Source organism: Cetorhinus maximus, chromosome 10 (genome assembly GCF_964194155.1).
Source record: "Cetorhinus maximus chromosome 10, sCetMax3.hap1.1, whole genome shotgun sequence".
Lineage (NCBI taxonomy): Eukaryota > Metazoa > Chordata > Chondrichthyes > Lamniformes > Cetorhinidae > Cetorhinus > Cetorhinus maximus.
Genome location: NC_135888.1, coordinates 49,669,170 through 49,681,366, shown reverse-complemented (window position 1 = coordinate 49,681,366; position 12,197 = coordinate 49,669,170). Strand labels below are relative to the sequence as shown.

The following is a 12,197-nucleotide window of genomic DNA, read 5'->3' as shown; positions in this document are numbered from 1 at the left end:
CAGCGAGAGTCAGTGTGTGTGGATCTGTACCCCAATGAGAGTCAGTTTGTGTGGAACTGTATCCCAGTGATAGTGTGTGTGGAACCCACACCCTAGTGAGAGCTGATGTCTGTGGAACTGTACCCCAGTGAGAGTCAGAGTGTGTGGAACAGTACTCCAGTGAGAGTCAGTGTGTGTGGAACTGTACCCCAGTGAGAGTCAGTGTGTGTGGAACTGTACCTCAGCGAGAGTCAGTGTGTGGAATCGTACCCCAATGAGAGTTGGTGCCTGTGGAACTGTACCCCAGTGCCCAGCGAAAGTCAGTCTGTGTGGGACTGTACCACAGTGAGAGTCAGTGTGTGTGGAACTGTAACCCCAGTGACAGTCAGTGTGTGTGGAACCCGTGCCCCAGTGAGAGTTGGTGTCTGTGGAACTGTAGCCAAGTGAGAGTCAGTGTGTGCGGGACTGGAACCCAGTAAGAGTCAGTGTGTGTGGAACCGTGCCCCAATGAGAGTTGGTGTCTGGGGAACTGTAGCCCAGTGAGAGTCAGTGTGTGTGGAACTTTATTCCAGCGAGAGTCAATGTGTGTGATACTGTACCCCAGTGAGAGACAGTGTGTGTGGAACTGTACCCCAGTGAGAGTCAGTGTGTGTGGAACTGTATCCCAGTGAGAGTCAGTGCGTGTCGAACTGTATCCCAGTGAGAGTCAGTGTGTGTGGAACTGTACCCCAGTGAGAGTCAGTGTGTGTGGAACTGTATTCCAGTGAGAGTCAGTGTGTGTGCAATTGTACCCCAGTGAGAGTCAGAGTGTGTGGAACTGTACTCCAGTGAGAGTCAGTGTGTGTGGAACTGTACCTCAGTGAGAGTCAGCGTGTGTGGAACTGTACCCCAGTGAGAGTCAGTGTGTGCGGGACTGTAACCCAGTGAGAGTCAGTGTGTGGGGGACTGTAACCCAGTGAGAGCCAGTGTGTGTGGAACTGTACCCCAGTGAGAGTCAGTGTGTGTGGAACTGCATCTCAGTGACATTCAGTGTGTGTGGAACCCGTCCCCCAGTGAGAGTCATTGTGTGTGAAAGCCTCACCCCAGTGAGAGTTGGTGTCTGTGGAACTGTACCCCAGTGAGAGTCAGTGTGTGTGGAACTGTATCCCAGTGAGAGTCAGTGTGTGTGGAAATGTACTCCAGTGAGAGTCAGTGTGTGTTGACTTGTACCCCAGTGAGAGTCAGTGTCTGTGGAACTGTACCCCAGTGAGAGTCAGTGTGTGTGGAACCCGTACCTCTGTGAAACTTGGTGTCTGTGGAACTGTACCCCAGTGAGATTCAGTCCGTGTGGAACTGTATCCCAGTGAGAGTCAGTGTGTGTGGAACTGTACCCGCAGTGAGAGTCAGTGTGTGTGGAACTGTACCCCAGCGAGAGTCAGTGTGTATGGAATCGTACCCCAATGAGAGTCAGTGCCTGTGGAACTGTACCCCAGTGCCCAGCGAAAGTCAGTCTGTATGGGACTGTACCCCAGTGAGAGTCAGTGTGTGTGGAACTGTACCCGCAGTGAGAGTCAGTGTGCGTGGAACTGTACCCCATTGAGAGTCAATGTGTATGGGACTGTACCCCAGCGAGAGTCAGTGTGTGTGGATCTGTACCCCAATGAGAGTCAGTTTGTGTGGAACTGTATCCCAGTGACAGTCAGTGTGTGTGGAACCCGCACCCCAGTGAGAGCTGATGTCTGTGGAACTGTACCCCAGTGAGAGTCAGAGTGTGTGGAACTGTACTCCAGTGAGAGTCAATGTGTGTGGAACTAAACCAGTGAGAGTCAGTGTGTGTGGAACTGTACCCCAGCGAGAGTCAGTGTGTGTGGAATCGTACCCCAATGAGAGTCAGTGCCTGTGGAACTGTACCCCAGTGCCCAGCGAAAGTCAGTCTGTATGGGACTCTACCCCAGTGAGAGTCAGTGTGTGTGGAACCCGTAACCCAGTGAGAGCCAGTGTTTGTGGAACTGTACCCCAGTGAGAGTCAGTGTGTGTGATACTGTACCCCAGTGAGAGTCAGTGTGTGTGGAACTGTACCCCAGTGAGAGTCAGTGTGTGTGTAACCCATACCCCAGTGACAGTCAGTGTGTGTGGAACCCGTGCCCCTGTGAGAGTTGGTGTCTGTGGAACTGTAGCCCAGTGAGAGTCAGTGTGTGTGGAACTGTATTCCAGCGAGAGTCAGTGTGTGTGATACTGTACCCCAGTGAGAGACAGTGTGTGTGGAACTGTACCCCAGTGAGAGTCAGTGTGTGTGGAACTGTATCCCAGTGAGAGTCAGTTTGTGTCGAACTGTATCCCAGTGAGAGACAGTGTGTGTGGCACTGTACCCCAGTGAGAGTCAGTGTGTGTGGAACTGTATTCCAGTGAGAGTCAGTGTGTGTGCAATTCTACCCCAGTGAGAGTCAGTGTGTGTGGAATTGTACCCCAGTGAGAGTCAGTGTGTGTGGAACTGTATTCCAGTGAGAGTCAGTGTGTGTGGAACTGTACCCCAGTGAGAGTCATTGTGTGTGAAAGCCTCACCCCAGTGAGAGTTGGTGTCTGTGGAACTGTACGCCAGTGAGAGTCAGTGTGTGTGGAACTGTATTCCAGCGAGAGTCAGTGTGTGTGATACTGTACCCCAGTGAGAGTCAGTGTGTGCGGGACTGTAACCCAGTGAGAGTCAGTGTGTGTGGTACTGTACCCCAGTGAGAGTCAGTGTGTGTGGAACTGTATACCAGTGACAGTCAGTGTGTGTGGAACCCGTCCGCCAGTGAGAGTCATTGTGTGTGAAAGCCTCACCCCAGTGAGAGTTGGTGTCTGTGGAACTGTACCCCAGTGAGAGTCAGTGTGTGTGGAACTGTATCCCAGTGAGAGTCTGTGTGTGTGGAACTGTACTCCAGTGAGAGTCAGTGTGTGTGGAACTGTACTCCAGTGAGAGTCAGTGTGTGTTGAACTGTACCCCAGTGAGAGTCAGTGTCTGTTGAACTGTACCCCAGTGAGAGTCAGTGTGTGTGGAACCCGTACCTCTGTGAAACTTGGTGTCTGTGGAACTCTACCCCAGTGAGCTTCAGTGCGTGTGGAACTGTATCCCAGTGAGAGTCAGTGTGTGTGGAAATGTACCCCACTGAGAGTCAGTGTGTGTGGAACTGTATCCCAGTGAGAGTCAGTGTGTGTGGAACTGTACCCCAGTGAGAGTCAGTGTGTGTGGAACCCGTACCCCAGTGAAAGTCAGTGTGCGTGGAACTGTACCCCATTGAGAGTCAATGTGTATGGGACTGTACCCCAGCGAGAGTCAGTGTGTGTGGATCTGTACCCCAATGAGAGTCAGTTTGTGTGGAGCTGTATCCAGTGACAGTCAGTGTGTGTGGAACCCGCACCCCAGTGAGAGCTGATGTCTGTGGAACTGTACACCAGTGAGAGCCAGAGTGTGTGGAACTGTACTCCAGTGAGAGTCAGTGTGTGTGGAACTATACCAGTGAGAGTCAGTGTGTGTGGCACTGTACCCCAGCGAGAATCAGTGTGTGTGGAATCGTACCCCAATGAGAGTCAGTGCCAGTGGAACTGTACCCCGGTGCCCAGCGAAAGTCAGTCTGTATGGGACTGTACCCCAGTGAGAGTCAGTGTGTGTGGAACCCGTACCCCAGTCAGAGCCAGTGTTTGTGGAACTGTACCCCAGTGAGAGTCAGTGTGTGTGATACTGTACCCCAGTGAGAGTCAGTGTGTGTGGAACTGTATCCCAGTGAGAGTCAGTGTGTGTGTAACCCGTACCCCAGTGACAGTCAGTGTGTGTGGAACCCGTGCCCCAGTGAGAGTTGGTGTCTGTGGAACTGTATCCCAGTGAGAGTCAGTGTGTGTGGAACTGTACCCCACTGAGAGTCAGTGTGTGTGGAACTGTATTCCAGTGAGAGTCAGTGTGTGTGCAATTGTACCCCAGTGAGAGTCAGAGTGTGTGGAACTGTACCAGTGAGAGTCAGTGTGTGTGAAACTGTACCCCAGTGAGAGTCAGTGTGTGTGCAACTGTACCCCAGCGAGAGTCAGTGTGTGTGGAATCGTATCTCAGTGAAAGCCAGTGTTTGTGGAACTGTACCCCAGTGAGAGTCAGTGTGTGTGTAAATGTATCCCAGTGAGAGTTAGCGTGTGAAACCCGTACCCCAATGAGATTCAGTGTAAGTTGAAACTGTACCCCAGTGTGAGTCAGTGTGTGTGGAACTGTACCCCAGTGAGAGTCAGCGTGTGTGGAACCCGTACCCCAGTGAGAGTCAGTGTGTGTGGATTTGTATCCCAGTGAGAGTCAGTGTGTGTGATACAGTAGCCCAGTGAGAGTCAGTGTGTGTGGAACTGTACCCCAGTGAGAGTCAGTGTATGTGGAACTGTATCCCAGTGATAGTCAGTGTGTGTGAAACCCGTACCCCAGTGACAGTCAGTGTGTGTGGAACCCGTGCCCCAGTGAGAGTTGGTGTCTGTGGAACAGTACCCCAGTGAGAGTCAGTGTGTGTGGAACTGTATCCCAGTGAGAGTCTGTGTGTGTGATACTGTACCACAGTGAGAGTCAGTGTGTGTGGAACTGTACCCCAGTGAGAGTCAGTGTGTGTGGAACTGTATCCCAGTGAGAGTCAGTGTGTGTGGAAATGTACCCCAGTGAGAGTCAGTGTGTGTGAAACTGTACCACAGTGAGAGTCAGTGTGTGTGGAACTGTACCCCAGTGAGAGTCAGTGTGTGTGGAACCCGTGCCCCAGTGAGAGTTGGTGTCTGTGGAACTGTACCCCGGTGAGAGTCAGTGTGTGTGGAACTGTATTCCAGTGAGAGTCAGTGTGTGTACAACTGTGCCCCAGTGAGAGTCAGTGTGTGTGGAACTGTACCCTAGTGAGAATCAGTGCTTGTGGAACTGTTCGCCAGTGAAAGTCAGCATGCGTGGAACTGTATCCCAGTGAGAGTCAGTGTGTGTGGAACCCGTACCCCAGTGACAGTCAGTGTGTCTGTGGAACTGTACCCCAGTGAGAGTCAGTATGTGTGGAACTGTACCCCAGTGAGAGTCAGTGTGTGTGGAACCCGTACCCCAGTGAGAGTCTGTGTGCGTGGAACTGTACCCCATTGAGAGTCAATGTGTATGGGACTGTACCCCAGCGAGAGTCAGTGTGTGTGGATCTGTGCCCCAATGAGAGTCAGTTTGTGTGGAACTGTATCCCAGTGACAGTCAGTGTGTGTGGAACCCGCACCCCAGTGAGAGCTGATGTCTGTGGAACTGTACTCCAGTGAGAGTCAGTGTGTGTGGAACTATACCAGTGAGAGTCAGCGTGTGTGGAACGGTACCCCGGTGAGAGTCAGTGTGTGTGGAACTGTACCCCAGCGAGAATCAGTGTGTGTGGAATCGTACCCCAATGAGAGTCAGTGCCAGTGGAACTGTACCCCAGTGCCCAGCGAAAGTCAGTCTGTATGGGACTGTACCCCAGTGAGAGTCAGTGTGTGTGGAACCCGTACCCCAGTCAGAGCCAGTGTTTGTGGAACTGTACCCCAGTGAGAGTCAGTGTGTGTACCGCTGTACCCCAGTGAGAGTCAGTGTGTGTGGAACTGTATCCCAGTGAGAGTCAGTGTGTGTGGAACTGTACCCCAGTGACAGTCAGTGTGTGTGGAACCCGTGCCCCAGTGAGAGTTGGTGTCTGTGGAACTGTATCCCAGTGAGAGTCAGTGTGTGTGGAACTGTACCCCACTGAGAGTCAGTGTGTGTGGAACTGTATTCCAGTGAGAGTCAGTGTGTGTGCAATTGTACCCCAGTGAGAGTCAGAGTGTGTGGAACTGTACCAGTGAGAGTCAGTGTGTGCGAAACTGTACCCCAGTGAGAGTCAGTGTGTGTGCAACTGTATCCCAGCGAGAGTCAGTGTGTGTGGAATCGTATCCCAGTGAGAGTCAGTGCCTGTGGAACTGTACCCCAGCGCCCAGCGAAAGCCAGTCTGTGTGAGACTGTACCCCAGTGAGAGTCAGTGTGTGTGGAACCCGTACCCCAGTGAGAGCCAGTGTTTGTGGAACTGTACCCCAGTGAGAGTCAGTGTGTGTGTAAATGTATCCCAGTGAGAGTTAGCGTGTGGAACCCGTACCCCATTGAGAGTCAGTGTGTGTGGAACTGTACCCCAGTGTGAGTCAGTGTGTGTGGAACTGTACCCCAGTGAGAGTCAGCGTGTGTGGAACCCGTACCCCAGTGAGAGTCAGTGTGTGTGGAATTGTATCCCAGTGAGAGTCAGTGTGTGTGATACAGTAGCCCAGTGAGAGTCAGTGTGTGTGGAACTGTACCCCAGTGAGAGTCAGTGTATGTGGAACTGTATCCCAGTGATAGTCAGTGTGTGTGAAACCCGTACCCCAGTGACAGTCAGTGTGTGTGGAACTGTACCCCAGTGAGAGTCAGTGTGTGTGGAACCCGTGCCCCAGTGAGAGTTGGTGTCTGTTGAACTGTACCCCAGTGAGAGTCAGTGTGTGTGGAACTGTATTCCAGTGAGAGTCAGTGTGTGTACAACTGTACCCCAGTGAGAGTCAGTGTGTGTGGAACTGTTCGCCAGTGAAAGTCAATGTGTGTGGAACCCGTACCCCAGTGACAGTCAGTGTGTCTGTGGAACTGTACCCCAGTGAGAGTCAGTATGTGTGGAACTGTACCCCAGTGAGAGTCAGTGTGTGTGGAACTGTACCCCAGTGAGAGTCAGTGTGTGTGGAACTGTATCCCAGTGAGAGTCAGTGTGTGTCGAACCCATGCCCCAGTGAGAGTCAGTGTGTGTGTGGAACTGTACACCAGTGAGAGTCAGTGTTTGTGGAACTGTCATCAGTGTGTGTGGAACTGAAGCCTGTCATCAGCCCCTGACCGTGGCTTCACACTGAGGCCCTCCCAGTGTGAAACGTGGCTCCTCACTGGTCAGGCACGGCCGGGATGGTGGTGGGGGCCTGTTGGCTGCCGGGTCCAATGGTGACCCGGCGACTGTTTTTATAGCAGCCCAGGCCTCCCCTGCAGGGCTGTCATGGAAGAATATCTGTTCTGTGTTAGCACTCACTCTCTGGACCCCGAAGGACCACCCCTGATACCGGAGGACCACCAGGCTTCATCTGCACCTGTGTCACACCCACTCTCTGAACTAGGGACCAGCGTAGATACCAGCACCTCGGTGGCATTAGGTCGGCGGCTAGAATGTCAGGGCACATTGGTGAGGGAAACATAAGTTAAAGACACCATGAGGACAAGAGGGACAGTTCACGGGTGATTTTCTGTTCATTTATGTTTGGTTTATTTGTCTGCTGGTTTGGGTATCAATACTAGTAATGGTAATGTCATTATGCTTTCAATGTGACAATAACATTAAATTTGCTTTTGTTCTGATGGCCTGAATATGCTTTACCTTTATTTTCTGGTGCAGGGGATGCCAGTGTGTAACACTGGGCTGAGAGGCTCGATAATTTATTGCACAGGCACTGAGTGGACTTTGGGTTCAAATGAAAGGTTCATTTCAGACACCCAGGATGGAGGCGGCAGCCCTGGTGTGAGGTGGAAGCAGATCCTTGGCAGCCTAGCTGAAGGAGTGATGGATCCCTGGTGTCACTGCCTCCCTGGAGGTTACCGAGGTCTGCCTCCACACACTCAGTGTTCTCCTCACTGTGCTCCTCTTCTCACTCACTACCGGATTCATCACCTGTGGCCTGTGCGTCAAGATCCTCTTTCTCCAGTGGTTCCCCCCTCACCAGTGCCAGATTGTGGAGAGTGCAGCATACAACCACTATCAATGACACCTGCTCATTGTAGTATTGTAGTGCTCCCCCTGAACGGTCCAGGCATTGGAAACACATCTTGAGAAGATCTATGGTCCTCTCTATCACCACCCTTGTGGAGGCATGACTACTATTAAAATGTTGCACTGCCTCTGTTCTTGGGTGGCGGAGAGGTGTCATAGGCCACCTTTTCAACAGATAGCCCTTGTCACCCTTCTGGGCATAGAAGTTGAGGCCACTGTGACCTTCAGAGCCACTGGCATGGGGTGTCCACCCACACAGTCGGAGATGACCTCAGGCCTGATCCCCTGACAGTTGGAGGTCACTGTCTCCCTTGAGAGATGGCATTGCACCTCAGGCATATTGAGGTAGCTGCATTTCTGCCTGTAAACCCTGGCAGCAGGATAGTGGCGTCTTCTGTGGCCCCTTCCGCCTTGGACTTCCTGCTGGCCCTGCGCCCCTTGTGCCTGCGCCTCTCCTCCCACAGGTCCCTCCCCCGGAAGCTACATTGGGACATCTAGCCTCCTCTCCCTTCTGCCCCTCTCTTCTTCCTCAGAGGAGGTGCCTCCAGCAGACACCACAATCCCCATTCCCAGGGTAAGGGAAGGCTGTCTGATACCTGGAAGGCCCCTGGCAGACAGCAGTGAGTCCTGAAAAGAAGCCTGGAAATGCTGACCCTTTTTACCCTGCTCTTGCATGAGATTTAGCAAATTGTCGCCTGCCTGCCCGTTTTGCACGTGTGATGAACGCGAAATCGCATGGGCAATGTAAAATCTAGCTTAATTGCCTTTTTAATGGCCTTAACTGGCCTGGTAATGCATGATGGGTGCAGCTCTGACTCCCACGTGTGCCCACTGTGCGAGTGTCGTGCAAGTGTGTGATGACGTTGGGACACCCGCCCAACATCATCACGCGCTATTTTACACTCGAGCGGGTCGGGTGCACGCCCACCCACTCAACAAATATTGTGCCCCTGTAATGTTTGTCCTTCAAATATTTATCTAATTCTCTTTTGAAAGTTAATATTGAATCTGCTCCATGAGCCTTTCAGCCAATGCACTACAGATCACAATGGTTCGCTGTATAAAATCATTTCTCTTCACCTCACCTCTTGTTCTTCTGCCATTTATCACATATCTCTGTATCCCCTGGCTATCCATTTGCCAAACTGGCTCAGTGATGGTCCCTGACTGCTAAGGATGCAGCAACTCTGGGATCTACTGTGTAGATTGGCAGTGTTTACAGCCTCCTCTCACCACACAAACACAGTTCAGACTTGGATTGGCTCTGCCTCCAGCCAGCACCAGCTGCAAACGCTTGAGGAAGGAGGTGTTGTGTGAAGCAACAGCAGAAGGAGCCCAGGCACCGAGAAACAGTGGGTGGAATCTGAGTTGGCTCCTCACTGGGAAATTGAGTGAGACACTGGGTAACAGATCCTGGGATGGAGGGGATGGGGAAAGAGAAATGATTAGAACGAGCAGACAGGATCCTGTGCTGGATCCTGGGGTACAAGGGAATCATACCCCAATGTGTGGAGTAGGGAATGGTTCAGAACAATCGCCCAGCTGAGCTGTTTACCTCGATTGCTCCTGAATAAAAACAGTAACTTTAGCCTTACCGTATCCCACTCAATGTCCTAAAAACCAGTTAGGTAGGATGATGTTTACTGGTACAGTTTCTGGGCAGGGAGCAGTCTGTATCACCTGCTCCCATTTTCAGGAAAATCAGGACAGTTAGCTGGATCCTTCTGAAAACCTGGGACCAGTGCCCCTGGCACAGTTGTACTGAGCCTCAGCAAATGCCAGACACAAGGAACACCGGACACAGCAAACACTGGGTACGGCAAACATCGGATACAGCAAACACCGGACACGGCAAACACTGGGTACGGCAAACACCGGATACAGCAAACACCGGACACGGCAAACACTGGACATGATAAACAATGGACACAATAAACACTGGACACAATAAACACCGGACACGGCAAACACCGAGCACAATAAACACCGAGCACAATAAACACCGAGAACAGTAAACACTGAACACAATAAACACCGGCCACAATAAACACTGAACACAATAAACACCAAGAACAGTAAACACCAAACACAATAAACACCAAGAACAGTAAACACCAAACACAATAAACACCGAACACAATAAACACCGAGCGCAATAAACACCGAGAACAGTAAACACTGAACACAATAAACACCGAACATAATAAACACCGAACACAATAAACACCAAGAACAGTAAACACCAAACACAATAAACACAGAACACAATAAACACCAAGAACAGTAAACACCAAACACAATAAACACCGTGCACAATAAACACCAAGAACAGTAAACACCAAACACAATAAACACCGAACACAATAAACACCGGACACAATAAACACCGAACACAATAAACACCAAGAACAGTAAACACCGAACATAATAAACACCGAACACAATAAACACCAAGAACAGTAAACACTGAACACAATAAACACCGAACATAATAAACACCGGACACAATAAACACCGAACACAATAAACACCAAGAACAGTAAACATCGAACATAATAAACACCGAACACAATAAACACCGAACACAATAAACACCAAGTACAGTAAACACCGAACACAATAAACACCGAGCACAATAAACACCGAACACAATAAACACCGAACACAATAAACACCGAACACAATAAACACCGAGCACAATAAACACCGAACACAATAAACACCAAGAACAGTAAACACCGAACACAATAAACACCGAACACAATAAACACCGGACACAATAAACACCGAACACAATAAACACCAAGAACAGTAAACACCGAACATAATAAACACCGAACACAATAAACACCAAGAACAGTAAACACCGAACACAATAAACACCGAACATAATAAACACCGGACACAATAAACACCGAACACAATAAACACCAAGAACAGTAAACATCGAACATAATAAACACCGAACACAATAAACACCGAACACAATAAACACCAAGTACAGTAAACACCGAGCACAATAAACACCGAACACAATAAACACCGAACACAATAAACACCAAGAACAGTAAACACCGAACACAATAAACACCGAACATAATAAACACTGAGCACAGTAAACACCGAGCACAATAAACACCAGACACAATAAACACCAAGAACAGTAAACACCAAACACAAAAAACATCGGACATAGTAAACACCGGACAAAATAAACACCGGACACAGTAAACACCAAGAACAGTAAACACCGGACACAATAAACACCGAACACAATAAACACCAAGAACAGTAAACACCGAACACAATAAACACCGAACACAATAAACACCAAGAACAGTAAACACCAAACACAATAAACACCAAACACAATAAACACCAAGAACAGTAAACACCGAACACAATAAACACCGAACACAATAAACACCGAACACAATAAACACCAAGAAAGTAAACACCAAACACAGTAAACACCGGGCACAGTAAACACCGGGCACAGTAATTCCTGGACAAGGCAGACACGGGACACAAACACATGGCTCTGGAAATTTTGGGTTGTCCAGGCATCAGGTGGGCTCTGAGCAATTCATCCCATTGCCTTCCCGAGTTGGGCTCAGCTGAAAGGGAAGTGAATACCTGTCTCTGAAAGTAACTGTCAACCTTGCAGCTGTTTTCATTTCACAAGCTGGCGTTACAGACTGACAGCGAGAAAGATCGCGGGCAGTCAGACATGGGCTCTGACTGTTCACCAGCACATACAGGAAGAGGAGTGGAGAGACTCACCTTGTAAGGAGGAGGCAGCTCCTGGTCCCGGCTGGTTGCGCACAGCAGGATGATCCCTAACAACCCCAAAACCCCGAGTGCCACTGAAATGATGAGGTGATAAATGCCAGGCATGGTGAGGTTATCTGCAAAGAGAATTCTGCAGACAGAGCGGAGCTGTCACACACACAGGTTGCAGAGAGCTGCTCACGGAAGAGCAGCAGCCCGAGTGGTTGTTGCTGTAAGTGTGAATGTCAGCCACTCCTCAATCACTCCACAGCTCCGGCTCCTGCCCCGGAACTCTCAATGTGCAGAGGCAGCAGAACCCCCCTCTTCTCCGGGATTGTCCAGTCCACTCTCAGCCCCTCCGGACTGTCCGCATGGAAACGCTGGACAGCGGCCACCTCTGGGTGGAAACCTCTCCCGGAGAGCCCAGGGCGTCAGAAACACGCGAACTTATTTCCACAGCGCAAGCTGAGGCTCTCACACTCACAGCAAGTGCCGACCTGCCCTCCCCGCAGCCTGGTTCTCATTCTCAACCTCACAGAGCAGTGCTGAGGGAGTGCTGCACTGTCAGAGGGTCAGTACTGAGGGAGTGCTGCACTGTCAGAGGGTCAGTTCTGAGGGAGTGCTGCACTATCAGAGGGTCAGTACTGAGGGAGTGCTGCACTGTCAGAGGGTCAGTTCTGAGAG

At 50.6% G+C, this 12,197-nt stretch overlaps 1 protein-coding gene across 1 annotated transcript in view; it reads right to left on the bottom strand.

Annotated features, from left to right (window-relative positions):
• The window catches only part of LOC144685681 (ectonucleoside triphosphate diphosphohydrolase 2-like), a 57,366-nt gene extending 45,402 nt beyond the window's left edge, over nucleotides 1-11,964 (bottom strand). The window contains exon 1 of the mRNA XM_078550465.1: nucleotides 11,526-11,964. Coding sequence (XP_078406591.1) covers nucleotides 11,526-11,639 — 114 coding nt within the window. The 5' untranslated portion in view covers nucleotides 11,640-11,964. The remainder of the gene's footprint in view (nucleotides 1-11,525) is intronic.
• Nucleotides 11,965-12,197: the final 233 nt, after the last annotated feature.